The 16,351-nt window shown below is 43.9% G+C and overlaps 1 protein-coding gene across 1 annotated transcript in view; it reads right to left on the bottom strand.

Annotated features, from left to right (window-relative positions):
• Positions 1-16,351, bottom strand: part of LOC117525998 (histone lysine acetyltransferase CREBBP-like) — a 228,177-nt gene that overhangs the window by 29,315 nt on the left and 182,511 nt on the right. Inside the window, 1 exon segment of the mRNA XM_034187989.1 lies at positions 7,414-7,581. Coding sequence (XP_034043880.1) covers positions 7,414-7,581 — 168 coding nt within the window.

Genomic DNA, 16,351 nt, shown 5'->3' with positions numbered 1-16,351 from the left:
ATGTTGAAGATGTGGCTGAGGACCTCACAGAGTTCATCTGCACAGGTCCTCAGCAGCCTCGGGGAGATCCCATCAGGTCCTGCTGCTTTCCTCTGCTTCAGCCGCAGGAGCTGGCCTCTCACCTCGGGTGGAGTTACAGTGAGGGGGGGGGGGGACGGGGAGGAGGGAGCTGAGGTGAGCTGGTGTTGAATACAGTCACAGGGGAGGAGGGACAAGGTCCGGGGTGCAGTGGAGGTGACCGGGGGTAGAAGGTGGGGGGTTAGAGGGACTGGAGGGCTGGCTGCTGGAGACATGTGTTGAATCCGCTCACAGGCAGCGGCGGAGTCCGTAGAGGGAGGAATATACGCGCAGAGTGTAATCACACTTCCAAACTCCCGTGGGAGATAGTACGGCCTCATGCTCACCGCGAGTAACTCCATTTCCGAGGAGCAGATCTGGTCTTTGACGTGAATATGAGCTGCGCTGCACCATCTCTCGTTCATATAAATGGTGAGCCCCCCTCCTCTCTTATTTCCGCTCTCTGCCAGCATCCTGCCCGTGCGGATGAGTGTGAAGCCGTCCATGTTGATTAAAGAGTCCGGTACATGTTCATCCAACCATGTCTCCGTGAAGCACATGGGACTGCAGCCCTTATACAGCCTCTGGAAATGGCTTAGAGCTGATAGCTCCTCGGTCTTGTTGTGGAGAGAGCTTACATTCCCCATGACCACAGATGGAATATAAGTCCTTCTCCGCTTTGTCCGCCCACCTCTGCAGCCCCTTCGTGTCTTTCGAATGTCTGCAGGTACGTCCGGGTGCTCAGCATAGCGGGGTCCCGGCCCGCTGTACATTGAGTCTCTTAGTCCAAGCAGCTGATCCAGGCTATAAACAATGGGACGTCCGGAGCTGGAAACAAAGGGATTTCCCCGCGCTGCCTCGAAAAGTGCCGAGAGCAGCATAAAAATAATCACAACAGTGACAAAAATGGGTTTCCCATGTGCATACTTGCACAGGGTACCACCGACTGCAAATAAAGACCAATAAGCACTATTAAAAAGTATTAAAAATAGCAAAAGTAGGAAAAGAGGGGCGAGAGCAGAAGTAACAGGCAGCTGCATTAACAGCGCCATCTTGGAAAAAACAAAAAAAACAAAAAACAAAACCCGAATTAAAGGAGAAATGCTGCTTGTAACAACCTGGACCTCATTTCTGACATAAAATACGGTCGTTTACTCACCATTATTATCACTTACTGAGGCTTTGCTGGGCAGGTAGCATAGATTTACATTTACGTTATCTGGCTATACCTGCCTGCAGTAGCATAAACTGATGATAGTCAAACTGATATTTGCCCTCGTCTAACTCAGGCGAATATCGGTGATTTTGTGCGACTGGGCATGGACGTCGGGTATCCCAATACCCACCGGCTGTGCATAAACTGAACACGTCATAGCGCCCAGCCCAAGAACTGTCCGCAGAGGAAAAGATGAAAAGGCAAGAAGTGTGTGTTGGTCCCAATATGGATATTACAGATGATTTTTCTCATGGATAGTCCGACAATGAACAGCAGCCAAAGCAGCCAGCTTGATGAGGACGCACTGGCAAATTTGGAGAGCAGCGCGGTACCAGCCAACATGACAAAAGTTAAAGTGAGCCAACTTTTTATGTACGCGTTTTTGCTGAGTGTTGTGCATTTTGAAATGACATTAAATATTGTTAATGTGATTCCACGTGTTGTGTATCTCAGTAAGTGATAATAATGGAAATAACATGGAGTTGTCGTGTGGTATGCATTTTCTGAGTCCCTCTGTCTATGCCCAGTCACCCAAAATGACCGATATTCGCCCAAGTTAGACGGAGGGCCTCTGAATATGCGTACCGCCCTCCAAAAGCATGTTATTGCATTAATACAAGTTCGGCGTGATTAAAAGTCCATAGTTCAAACGATGTGTTCAGTTCAAATCTGAAGCAAACATTTCTCTTCTTCTACTAAGGTGGATTAGAACTTTTTGTGGTAGACAGCACAAACTACTAGACAGGAGGAACCTAGCAGTCAATGTGACTCACTAGTTTGGAAATGCAGCTCTTTCAACCAGACGTGTGGTGCCGTGACATGCCAATCATCTGTGTCCAATCAGATTTCAGGGGAGTCCAGTGAAACCCTGGCCTCCACTCTAGCTCCACCCATGCCAGGAAGTGTTCAACATTTCCTGTTTCACTGTGACTGATAAATTGGCACTTCCTGTTTGAGTGTGAGCTTGCCACTGAGTTCACACGAGATTCCATGGGATCTCGTCTGTCAATCCAGGAAGTGTTTGACATTTAAACATTTCCTGTTTTACTGTGGATTTGAATTTTGACACTTCCTGTTTAGGATGCCCTCTACCATGACTGAGCTTCGCGGTGCTGTGCCACTAAAAGTGCTGACCCCATGAGCATGTAACATTAAGTAAGACGAGAGTTGAATTTTGCAGCAGAGACATCTTAGATGATCTGTTCCGACGTTTCACTACACAACAAGCTGTATTATTCCAGATGTTTGTAATAAAATTTCAAACAGACAGTCTTCACAACAGCGAGTGGCTGTTGCCAGGGAACTCTGAATGTTACAGTTAGACACTACGAGAGGCGGAGCTGCTGGCCTCAGCCGCTGTCACTCAAAGCAACCAGGCCCACTAATATACAGAACTTTATGGCTTAAAACATTCACCCCCCCCAAAAATTCACCCATCTGTACAGTTATCAGGGAGAAGGAAACTATACAGATTAAAGGCCCTGTCACACCTTGACGATTTAGCCTACGTATGCCGACCGTTTTAAACACTCTGGTGCACGCTGTCGTACGTCTAATAAATTAATGCAGCTGTCACAGCTTGACGATTATTCAGCACCTGCTGACAGCCCAGTTTGCACCCAGTGGTTTGGGGCTGTACTGCATCGTATAGTGCATGTCAGAAACAGACTAATAAAACATTATTGTATTTTTTTATTTTCATTTTTTTTATCTTGGTGGACCATTTTCATTGTGTACAGAATGCTGATGAATGGACAGGCTGTGGAAAACGCTGCCATGAACGAATGGAGGGCTGTGACTCTTTAAGCACAGGCTGCTTCCAGATTCCTGTAGGACTCTGTTAAACTTTAGAACAGAAATATAAACATGTTTACAGCCTGCTGCAAAAAAATGGTTTTAAGGCCCTGTCACACCTTGATGATTTAGCCAGCGTATGCCGACCTTATTAAAAAATGCTGGCATAAGTCCAGTAAGTTAAGGGTAAGTTTTTTATAAGTTAAGAACAAGCTGACGCACGTTGAAGCTCATTGAAACACATTGAAGCTCGCTGATGTACGTCCTGATGAGCTGACAAAAAAAATTTGGGCATGCTGAAAATTTTCAACGAGTGCCAGTGTCTGACTCACTTCCCGCACATGCTGGACATCAGTTGTAGGTAAGTTCTGATTCTTGGCAGACGTTTCTTGTAATTTACTCATCCGTCCATTAATACTGATTGGCTGAAAGCTGTGGTCCGTATGCAAAACGACTGTTTCATTCACACAAGGAAAAATATAAAGTCTGACCTGTTCATTTCAGTCCAGTTCACCATCACAGACGGACATGAATCCACATAAACCTCCTGACTTTTGAAATGACCTTGGAAAATCCTTTAATTCGAGGCTGGAAACAGCGTTAATTAAAGCAGGTCCCTCTGTGGTTTTTCCTGCTGCAAGAGTGTTTCTCAGAGGATGCCCGTGTCACTCTCTGAACACACAGAAGCGCTGTGATGATTTAACTTTTAAAGCACCGTCGTTGTGTTGTGATCATCAGACGACCTGATCGATCGATCTGGTTGATCACGCCTGATTAATGCTCTGTTTAAACATTTAAAGTGCCGTGGCAAACACCACACTGACAGGTCATACAGCACTTCATTCTGATCACACTTGATCACGATCCATTGGCGCTTCAAAAGTTTAATTCATCACAGCGTTTCATTATTCAGGTTTGTGATGACCTGATCAGGTCTGATGAGTGTAGCTGAAAACAGCTGCACGACTGCTTTCAGCTCTGCATGGGTGCAAGCAACAGAAAATTTTTTGACTGAACACCTTCTGTGAGCAGACGGTTGACCACCGAAGCCGCGAGGTCCATTTGGGGGTCTGGAGGCATTCCCAGCAAGACCCCCTGACCTCAGGAAATTTTGAAAAAAAAAAAAATGGTGCAATTTGGTGGATTCTGAGAGCACTTTTGTCAGTTTTTCTTGTTTTAAAACACACTGGTATTTGACTCTTACACTGGAACAAAATAAGGCTAAAATCTTGATTTCATTAAAATTTATTTACTTGTATGTATTGTTTGTAATAAGTTTGACTGTCTGCATTAACTGACTTTAATTCTGCTTTCATTGTTTTCATTCTACATTTATCCAATTCTAAGTGTGTCTTAGAAAACAATTCAATAATTACACCCTATCTGCGTTTCGTAAATAATACACTTAAAGACATGATAACTATTGTCAATGAAGTCTTTTGCCACTTGTAAGTAATTTAAAACTGATACAATAGTTAAAAATAAATTTATAAAGAGCATCACCAGATCAATACCACATAATAAAGACAAACTCCACTACAGGACCAACTAAATTTTAAATAAAGTGTTGTAAAATGCCACCACCAGAATGCAGCGCTTTCAAATGCCACTAGTTGTAATATAAATAAACAAAGAAACCTAAGCTGCAGTTTGCCACAATCCTACCCAACATTCAGTTAATGGAAGCATTGAATAGTGTAGGAGCCAGAACACATCCCAATGAATGCCAGTTTTCACTGGGGGGGTGGGGGTGGGATATCAGATTTCCTGCCTCACGGTATACTAATTGTGTATGAGATAATGGCAATAATCAGCAACTTTTCAAGGATCCCTCAAATTCTTAAGATGTCCCAGATAGCAGCATGATCAAATCAATCAAGTGTTTTGTGAAAATCAACAAACACTATCAATAATAATGCCTGCAGTCAATAGTTGACTTCCTAGATGTGAAGCCAGACTGCTATGGTCACTCAATGCAGGATAACACCCGCATGGAGTTGTTCAGCTGCAATGCCACAGGCAGGGCTGGACTGGGACCAAAAACCGGCCCGGACATTTTTAGCCATGGCGGCCCACCATGATTATTTATACGATACACGAAAACACACAACATTACCAGAGGATATACGCACACATTGTGTTATTTCAAACATTAAAATAAAGTGCAGTAGAATGTGCCAAAAATTACTGCATTTACTGTTGTTTTTGACAAGAAGGTGATCAGAGAACCTCTGCCTTGGGTTACTGAAGCATGGATCTGCTTACTTTTTTCAATTATGTTGTTGAGGTGCTCTTTTAAGCAGACATCATATTTCCCCAGCAATATTATCAATTCCAAAAAACTGCCATGATCGAGGCTGTCAATGTCCAAGTTGTACACAGCCTCATTGTGCTCCTGCCTGTAGCTTAAGCCTCTCTTCCCTATGACCTTCACAACCTCCACTACACGTTCCAACACCTGACGTCTCTTCTTAACCTGCTCACGGTGTCCTGTCAGCTGTCTTTCCTCAAGGAGGTGGTCAATGCTTGCTCTGGAGCAGTTTAAAAAATATGCCTCAGCACACTGTCTATGTGCCATGCCTCTCTCATGCTCTTCTGTTCTTTGTTGCACATGCCTCCAGTCTGTCATGCCTCTAATAAAAGCACTTGGATCACTGGGCTTACTAAAAGCAAGGCAAACAAAATAAAGCATGATGTTGACTACAATACGTCAGCCATTTCCATGCTATGTCTTCCGTTCTGTTAAAGAGCCTCTAGACGACTGAGTTTGTGGCATCCTGTTGTGGATGAAACTTAAATTGTGGGATGAGGGCGGCTAAAATAGTCAACTGCCTGTTCTCCCTGTGACTCCTCCACTCCTTCAACAGTCTCTCTTGACTAAACACAGAGAAACAGAAAGAGGCAGGAATGTTAATTTCACTAGTGTTATTTCTCTGGTTACCTACCAATAATCATCCATCTTTCAGCAAAGCAATGTTTCACTAATATTACATGATCAACTGTAAGCTATAACACCTGTAAACAACAAATTTATAACAAGCTGAAATAACACAGAACACTTAGGCTAATAGGTGTTTACATTAGAGTGACATGAGCCTGTCATAAACATGACATAAGACGTCATGAACATTAATGACATGTCAGTTTTTGTAATATCTGCACACCAGTGTCAACTTTGCATTAGCCTACAAAAATCAAACGACACTTTATAACAGTATAGCCTGCATTAATGTCAAATAAAGTAGGCCTTGGCCTGTTATCTAATATGGTAAAATGGACAACAAATCTACTCATAGCATTATTCAAAAACAAAGGCTATTTTCTCTCTGTCACTCACTCACACAAACACACACACACACACACACACACACACACACACACACACACACACACACACACACACACACACACACACACACACACACAACACACACACACACACCACACACACACACGCACGGGTGACCACCTCCAAACCTCCAAACAAGGTTGTGTGTAAAATTCTATAGGCTAGGCTAATTCATGTTTTAGTCTGACTGAATAAAATGAGTACTGTAATAATTTCCTTAATTTACACTTTTGGCACATGGTCATTCTGCTAACATTTTGCTAGCTTCTTACCGGGTTGTCAGTAGCTATTCTGACCTCCTCCTGGGTCACCTCTCTCTCCTCCACCTCCATCTCCTCGACCTCCGAATCCACCTGGATTACTACTTCTTCCTCTATGTTTTGCCTACTACTCTGTGCCACCTCGACAGCCTGTGCACTCGGGACTGCTTTTGATGTTGACGGCGCTGCACTCGTTGATGGCCCTGCATCCGCTGCTGTGGTTGAAGCACTGGCAAACATATCTGTAATTTTTGCACATTTTGCTGCGTCAACTTGTAGGCTTTTGAGCCTGTTCTCGCAGCTTCTCTGCGCCTCCCTTGCGTTTCTGTTGTTTATCCATTTCGATAGCCGGATATTCAGTTAACTCTCTCCAACTATGTTCAGCTCAAATGGCTATGTTCAGCTCAAATGGCAGAAATTGATAACCTGGGTCAACGTGAGAGGGAAGGTGGGCCGAGAAAGGCTGAGAGATTTCATTGGTCGATTTTTTATTTTTTATTTTTTTTACTTTTTTTTTTTTATATATATAACATTATGACAGCCCTGGCCAAAAATATGCGTCGGCCCACCTGGCATTGCCCGGTGGGCCCGAAGCCAGTCCATGCCTGGCCACAGGTTCCTGTAACTTCACTTGCTCTCAGCTCTTTCACAGACTGGCACTAGAGATGTCCAACATTACAATCAAAATGTAAATTAATATTTATTTCTAGCAACATTAAACCACTACAATGTCTAACCTCAGGCGTTTCACAGGCCGCTGTGTTTTCCTCTTTCTTCCTCTCCTCCTCCTCCTGCTCCAGCTCCTTAATGCTCTCCTCCAGCACGTTGGGCCAGAAGTCTCCTTCAAAGTAAGGCAGTTCATTGGCGCTGGTCAAACGATCCTCTGTTGCCTGCTTGAAAATGTCCTGGGAAAAAAGGGGCGGAAGCATGATCCAGCTGTACTACATTTTTATGCAATACCAACACGGTAATTTATTCAGAACTTTCACGCAGAATTTTAAAAGGGTAATGATGGGGAAAAGAAATAAAACCAGACAGTTTCAGAATGCACACCTGATCTGGGGTAACCATTATTACTTCTTGGGCAGAAACGGGTGGGCAGAAACGTGTTACAAGTAATGCACATGAATAATTTTAAGAGGAATGAGAACTTTTCTCATTCCTTTATTAAAAACTATTTCTATTTGAGTCATAATTTTTTTCAACCTTTGGTACAACCAGTTTACTCCAAATTGGGGGAGATGGTACGCATCACCTCTGTAAGTTTAGACATATGCAGCATGAATGAAAGAAGCACCACCAGTTTTTTTTGACTACAATACAAAGGTGTTGATGGATGACACAAAAAGAAGCATCTTGCAGTAATCCCTGTCCACATCTGACCTCAGATTTTAGGAAGAAACTCTAATCTTCACTCTTAAAAATTCATCTTTCCATCTAAACAAGCATACACAAAATGATGGGGCCGTTGGGGCCGGTGCTCATCTCCGGATTCTGTAGTGTGAAATGGATGAGTCTCTATGACTTCCCTGGACAGGATGTCAGTCCAACACAGTTTACTTTCCCAGCTAAACCAGGTGCCCATTTACAGCTGCCTGGATTGGGACAATATAAATCAACTCAGACAGCTACCATGAGCCAGATTCAAACCCAGGTCTACATATTGGTAGGCCAGCTCCTCATCCACTGCACACCGCAGGCTAGGTGAAAGCATGCTTACCGTATTCGGGTGTGAGCACTCTGTGCGTTCCATGCAATATTCTGCTTGAAGTGGGGGTGGGTGTTTGCACAAACTCGACCAAAAATTACGTTTGTCAGACTGCCAATTTCAATAAAATGTCTGATTTCCTCACAAATAAAGAATAAACCATCTGTGTCTGGGTTTTGTTCTATCCTTTTGTCATTTATTAAATGTGTTCCTTTTCAACTGATGTCTGGCACAGCAAAAAAATTGAGGTGATGTGCACGATGGGTTTCAATATTAATTACATGGACAATAACTTACATCAATGAAACATCTTTGCACAGCATTTATATTAAAGCAGAAAACTGACACGACATCACAAAATATCGTGAAAGCTCATTGTTTTGTTTTTTTTGTTTTTTTTTTTTGCTTTTTACAATATGCCAGGGATCACAGAATTAATTTATTTTATGTGGGCATTTAATAAACTTTTTTGTTTTTCTTTTATTTACAAGAGAACCAACAAGGTGATACAGGACAAAAAAGGGTGCAAAGCCAGATCAGGAGACAAGAAGATAAACAGACAAAAACAAAAATAAAACCAACAAAACACAGACAGCAGCTTACACCAGGTTTGAGATGGGGAGAACAGAATATAAAGGTGTTGGTGGGTGTGTGTGCGTGTACCTGAATGAGAGACAGAGGATGCAATATTAAATGGCAAATGACTGCATTTATATAGCGCTTTTCCATCTGCATCAGATGCTCAAAGCGCTTTACAATAATGTCTCACATTCACCCCAATGTCACAGGTGTTCACAACCTGAAATGTTCACAACCATAGTGGGAACAATAATAATGATGATAGACTCTTCTTTTCTCCTTCAAAACAAAATCCCAATTCCAACCAGGGAAAAAAGGTGCTAACTGTTTGTGTGGGAGAGAGGCAGGGATTGGTTCTCATGCACAGCAGAAATCAAGATGCAAAAATGCAAATATGAGTTAGTGACAAGACAAAGTTGATGAGTGGATGCCAGATGGAGGGAGGTTCTATTACTGAGTGATGGGAAGAGATGTAATCAATGAGTAAGTTTTTCCACTGTGCTATATGATGCTATTCCTAAATTTCCAGTTCATCAGGACAACTTATCTGGTGATAGGTCAGGCTATGAGAATTAATGGTTAGTTGTATGGCTTCTTGAGCCCCTGGTTAAGCCTTGGTATTTTTACACTTAACAGCTGCTATTGGTGCCAGTTTTGGGCTGAATGTATGTGTGAACTACAGCTTAACCAAAGTGATGGCCATCAGAAACAGTTCGGTCTGCACAATATCTCCGAAGTTGAAATCTGCACTCAGGAGACAGCGGCTCCTGAGGACAACGGAGTGGCACAGCAGAGTGGGGAGCGCAGCCCGCAAGACGAAGCGGTACACCCGAAAACAAAAGAGAGGAAAGCGCGGGGTGTGCTAGCCCAGTTAAAAGCTAGCAGGCTGCCGATTCCAACTCTCTTTTTGGCCAATGTCCGCTCGCTGGACGGCAAACTGGATTTGTTACGTTTGAGGCTGAGTACTTCCACAGAAATGAGGAACTGTGCTGTTCTTTGTTTCACGAAGACCTGGCTTAATAACATGCCGGAGTCAGCCTTTCAGATTGATGGACTGCAGCTTTTACGAGCGGACCGCGACCACCAGTCGGGGAAAAGACGGGGAGGAGTACTGTGCGTGTACGTCAATGAAGGTTGGTGTACAAACTGTGGACTGGTTAAAAACTATTGCTCTGAGGCTATAGAAATCATGAGTGTGCGTTGCAAACATTATCTTCTTCGAGAGTTCAGTGTGGTGTTTGCCACTATTGTTTACATCCCGCCGGATGCTAATAATAGCGATGTGCTGAAGGAGCTACATGACATCATTAGCTCGCTGCAAGCAAAGCACCCGGAGGCATTTTATGTGGTTGCGGGGGACTTTAATAACGTGAAACTGACGGACACTCTGCCTAGTTTTTACCAGCATGTCACCTTTCCCGCACGGGGAGACAACACTCTGGACTGTGTATACACCAACAATGGTAGAGCGTACAGAACTCTCCCCTGCCCCAATCTTGGCTCCTCCGACCACATCTCCATCCTGCTGGTGCCACCGTATCGCCCGCTGCTGAGGAGGTACAGGCCAATAAAGAGGACAGTCACCGTGTGGCCCAAAGATGCAGCCTCTATGCTCCAGGACTGCTTTTAATGCACAGACTGGCAGGTTTTCAGGGAGGCGGCTACATATGAGGGAGAGGTGGACCCGGAAGAATACACCTCCTCTGTCCTCAGCTTCATCTCCAAATGCATTGATGACGTCACTTCCACCAGGACAGTAACCTGCTACCCAAATCAGAAACCCTGGCTGAATGCTGAGGTGAGAGCTCTGCTGAAAGCTAGGGATGCTGTGTTCAGAACAGGTGAGGCATCAGCGCTCACAGCGGCAAGGAAGGAGCTGAAGGCGGGCATCATGAGGGCCAAGGCCACATACGCTCAGAAAATCAAGGGTCACTTTACCAGCAATGACGCATGTGGCAGGGCAAAAAGTGCATCACGGATTATAATATCAGAGATGCACAATACCCAAGGGACCGCTCTCTGCCAGATGCATTTAACAGGTTTTTCGCCCGCTTTGAGGACCCGGACATGCGGCCCAGCACATGCCCCCCAGTCACTATAGATCCCCACCAGTATGCCTATAAGAGGAACTGCTCCACTGAGGACACCATTTCATCAGTGATTCACACAGCCCTCACCCATCTGCAGAGCAGGAACTCATATGTCCGCCTGCTCTTCCTGAACTTGTCCTCCTCTTTTAACACCATCATCCCAGAGACCCTGGTGCAGAAGCTCTGCTCCCTTGGTCTGAGCTCCACACTGAGGAAGTGGGTCCTGGACTTCCTGACCAACCGACCACAGACTGTAAGGATCCACAACACCATCTCCTCTTCTATCACCCTCAGCACTGGCGCACCCCAGGGCAGTGTGCTGAGCGCCCTCCTCGCTCTGCTAAAATATGACTGCTCAGCGAGACATCCCAGCTGTCATATAGTGAAGTTTGTGGATGAAACAGCAGTAGTGGGACGCATCAAGGACGATGATGAGTCCATATACAGAGAGGAGGTGGAATATCTGCTGCAGTTGTGCAGAGATAATCTCTGCATCAATGTGAAGAAGAAGACTAAGTGGATGAATGGTAAATAAATGGTAGTGGATTTTAGGAGGAACAAGTGGCCTCCCCCTCCCTTGTATATTGGAGGAGCAGCTGTGGAATTGGTCTCCTGCTTCAGGTAACTGGGTGTGCACATATCCAGTGATCTCACCTGGGGTGCCAATACCTCCCGTTTGGTGAGGAAAACCCACCAACGCCTCTACTTCCTTAGGAAGCTGCGGAGAGATAGACTTGGGAGTTTCATTTTGAGGCGCTTCTATCATTTCTATCAGTGTGCTCCTGCATTACTCCCTCACAGCAGCTGCACGGCTGCTGAGAGGGGAGCTCCGCAGAGGGTGGTAAAGGCTGCACAGAGGATTGTACGGAGCAGCCTTCCCAGCACCTCAGATCTCTACTTATCAAGGTGCAGGTGAAGGGCTCTCCGCATTCTGAGGGACTCCTCCAATCCCGCTTACAGTCTGTAGCACACAGTCTCCTGTGTGCAACATATGTGCAATATTGGTTTCCAATTAATTCCCAGTGCAATATCACAGTTATACTTGCTGTTCACACCTATATTTGGTATTAAATTTGGTAATTTTGGCTTTAATTTCATTTTAATAGGTTATGTTTATAGTTTTTTTTTGTTTGAGGTCTAGGCCTCTACTGGTGGTTGGCTCTCAGTGCGGTATTGTATCACTTCCTGTTCCGGAGCACAGCAGTGTTTTGCTGTATCTGTCAGCTGTTTAATCTGCATAGTTAGATTGATCTAGATAACTAGATAACAATTTGTTCACAGTGTAATCTTCACGTGCCTTAACTAAAGCACTCCCTCTGCTGAATCACCTTTAAATTATTTACACATTTTTCACTTTGCGTGTTTTTAAGAATCCGCTAGCTTAGCGCAACTACTAGCTCTTAGCCGGTTTAGCATGGCGGCTTCTCCTGTCTCTCCCGCACTTTTCTGCTCTGGGTGTGAAATGTTTAGTTATTCCTCGGCCTCCTTTAGCAGTAATGGTACTTGTAATAAGTGTGGCTTATTCGTAGCTTTGGAGGCCAGGCTGGGCGAATTGGAGATTCGGCTCCGCACCTTGGAAAATCCTACAGCTAGCCAGGCCCCTGTAGTTGGTGTGGACCAAGGTAGCTTAGCCGCCGTTAGCTGTCCCCCAGCAGATCCTGAGCAGCCGGGAAAGCAGGCCAGCTGGGTGACTGTGAGGAGGAAACGTAGTCCTAAACAGAAGCCCCGTGTACACCACCAACCCGTTCACATCTCTGTTTTTCCCCACTCCGCGACACACCCGCCGAGGAACAAACTCTGGTTATTGGCGACTCTGTTTTGAGAAATGTGGAGTTAGCAACACCAGCAATCATAGTCAATTGTCTTCCGGGGGCCAGAACAGGCGACATTGAAGGAAATTTGAAACTGCTGGCTAAGGCTAAGTGTAAATTTGGTAAGATTGTAATTCACGTCGGCAGTAATGACACCCGGTTAAGCCAATCGGAGGTCACTAAAATTAACATTGAATCGGTGTGTAACTTTGCAAAAACAATGTCGGACTCTGTAGTTTTCTCTGGGCCCCTCCCCAATTGGACCGGGAGTGACATGTTTAGCTGCATGTTCTCCTTGAATTGCTGGCTGTCTGAGTGGTGTCCAAAAAATGAGGTGGGCTTCATAGATAATTGGCAAAGCTTCTGGGGAAAACCTGGTCTTGTTAGGAGAGACGGCATCCATCCCACTTTTGATGGAGGAGCTCTCATTTCTAGAAATCTGGCCAATTTTATTAAACCCTCCAAACCGTGACTATCCAGGGTTGGGACCAGGAAGCAGAGTTGTAGTCTTACACACCTCTCTGCAGCTTCTCTCCCCCCTGCCATCCCCCCAATACCCCATCCCCGTAGAGACGGTGCTTGCTCCCAGACCACAACCAACCAGTAAAAATCTATTTAAGCATAAAAATTCAAAAATAAAAATAATATAGCACCTTCAACTGCACCACAGACTAAAACAGTTAAATGTGGTTTATTAAACATTAGGTCTCTCTCTTTTAAGTCCCTGTTAGAAAATGATATAATAATTGATCAACATATTGATTTATTCTGCCTTACAGAAACCTGGTTACAGCAGGATGAATATGTTAGTTTAAATGAGTCAACACCCCCGAGTCACACCAGCTGTCAGAATGCTCGTAGCACAGGCCGAGGGGGAGGATTAGCAGCAATCTTCCACTCTAGCTTATTAATTAATCAAAAACCCAGACAGAGCTTTAATTCATTTGAAAGCTTGACTCTTAGTCTTGTCCATCCAAATTGGAAGTCCCAAAAACCAGTTTTATTTGTTATCTATCGTCCACCTGGACGGTACTGTGAGTTTCTCTGTGAATTTTCAGACCTTTTGTCTGACTTAGTGCTTAGGCTCAGACAAGATAATTATAGTGGGCGATTTTAACATCCACATAGATGCTGAGAATGACAGCCTCAACACTGCATTTAATCTATTATTAGACTCAACTGGCTTCGCTCAAAATGTAAATGAGTCCACCCACCACTTTAACCATACTTTAGATCTTGTTCTGACTTATGGTATGGAAACTGAAGACTTAACAGTATTCCCTGAAAACCCCCTTCTGTCATTTCTTAATAACATTTACATTTATTTTAATGGACTACCCAGAAGTGGGGAATAAGTTTCATTACAGTAGAAGTCTTTCAGAAAGCGCTGTAACTAGGTGTAAGGATATGATTCCTTCTTTGTTATGTTCTCCAATGCCATATACCAACACAGTGCAGAGTAGCTACCTAAACTCTCTGAGTGAGATAGATTATCTCGTCAATAGTTTTACATCCTCACTGAGCACAACTTTGGATGCTGTAGCTCCTCTGAAAAAGAGAGCTTTAAATCAGAAGTGCCTGACTCCGTGGTATAACTCACAAACTCGCAGCTTAAAGCAGATAACCCGTAAGCTGGAGAGGAAATGGCGTCTCACTAATTTAGAAGATCTTCACTTAGCCTGGAAAAAGAGTCTGTTGCTCTATAAAAAAGCCCTCCGTAAAGCTAGGACATCTTACTAATCACTAATTGAAGAAAATAAGAACAACCCCAGGTTTCTTTTCAGCACTGTAGCCAGGCTGACAGAGTAAGAGCTCTATTGAGCTGAGTATTCCTTTAACTTTAACTAGTAATGACTTCATGACTTTCTTTGCTAATAAAATTTTAACTATTAGAGAAAAAATTACTCATAACCATCCCAAAGACGTATCGTTATCTTTGGCTGCTTTCAGTGATGCTGGTATTTGGTTCGACTCTTTCTCTCCGATTGTTCTGTCTGAGTTATTTTCATTAGTTACTTCTTCCAAACCATCAACATGTCTATTAGACCCCATTCCTACCAGGCTGCTCATGGGAAGTACTTTTTGCACAGGAATTCATCAAGCATGTTGGCTTGTAGTAACACAGAATACCCAGAAACTGGACAGTTGTTCAGCGATAATGAAAGCATCCACTATTAGCTTGCCATAAGCTAAGCTAGTGGCGCTCGTGAGTGTGAAACGTGGGTTCCTGTTCTAAAATTAATTTAGATGAGATACACTCATTAGCTCACAGGAATACATAACCTATAAAATTATTCACGGACTAGCACCTCCCGACTTAGCTGACCTGCTTAAACCCTACATACCACCCTGGGCACTGCATTCCCAGGGTGCAGGACCACTTTGTGCCCCTGAGGTGAATAAAAAGTCTGTGGGTCACAGAGCTTACTCTTATCATGCCTCTCATTGGTGGAATAATCTCCCTACATTAATAAAACAATCAGATTCTGCAGAGACTTTCAAGTCCAGATTTAAGACGCACTTATTTTCCCTTTCGTATGGGTAGCATCCTGGCATATCATGTTACTATGCTTTTAACCCTTTTAAAGCCATTATATTAGAAAACGGAGAGGCCCGCGGCCTCAACTTTATCTAAAGTCTGGGTCTTTTGGGAAGCTTATGGCTAGTAGGGGTGTCGGAAAAAAATCGATTCACGTCCAAATCGCGATTCTTATTTATTACGATTCTGAATTGATCCAAAATGTCCAAGAAATGATTTTTAAAAAGCATTTTTTTTTTTTTTTTTTCATTTTCTTGCTTACTCGCTGTGTGTACTGTTTGTCAGGCAACGCCTTCCGTACTACAGTGTCCCCGCGAGGGGAGGGTCCGGCGTGCTTCAAACAGTCGTAAGCTGCAGCTTAGCATGGTGGACAAAGAGCTAGTTCAGCCAGCACAGTCTTTGCTGAAGGCAAATGTTTGGGCGCATTCTGCATTTTATTATTTGCTGCGTAAGGAGGAGCTTGACATGACTTATGCAGTGTGCAAAATCCGCAAAATGAAAGTCAAGTACTTCGGAAATGCTTCAAATCCGCAAGCCCACATGCTACGCCATCACCCGGAGCTAAAAGAGGGAAGCAGCGGTATCTGCCGACTACTGACCAGCGCTTCGCTAAACTGCCAGCCAACTGCGAACGAGCAAAGCAGATAAGTAAATTTACATCTAGAATCCCTTGATTAACCTTGTAAAGCTGCATTTTCTTAAACATAAACATTTTTTAAGTAATATAACTATTTCTCAGAGCTCTTTGAATCAAAAATCGATTGTGAATCGAATCATCACCCCAAGAATCGGAATCGAATTGTGAGTTGTTGTATGATTCACATCCCTAATGGCTAGTGGCCGCCGATCAGCTTAGTATTTTTTCCTGTTTTACTTTTTGCTTAATGCTGACTTTATTTGTTGTTTTTCTGATGCCTGACTCAGTTTTTTTCTCTCTGTTTGAGGTGC

This window comes from Thalassophryne amazonica, chromosome 15 (assembly GCF_902500255.1).
Source record: "Thalassophryne amazonica chromosome 15, fThaAma1.1, whole genome shotgun sequence".
In the NCBI taxonomy this organism is placed as follows: Eukaryota; Metazoa; Chordata; class Actinopteri; order Batrachoidiformes; family Batrachoididae; genus Thalassophryne; species Thalassophryne amazonica.
Note: the sequence above shows the minus strand (reverse complement) of the source record. Positions and strands in the feature narration are given on the sequence as shown.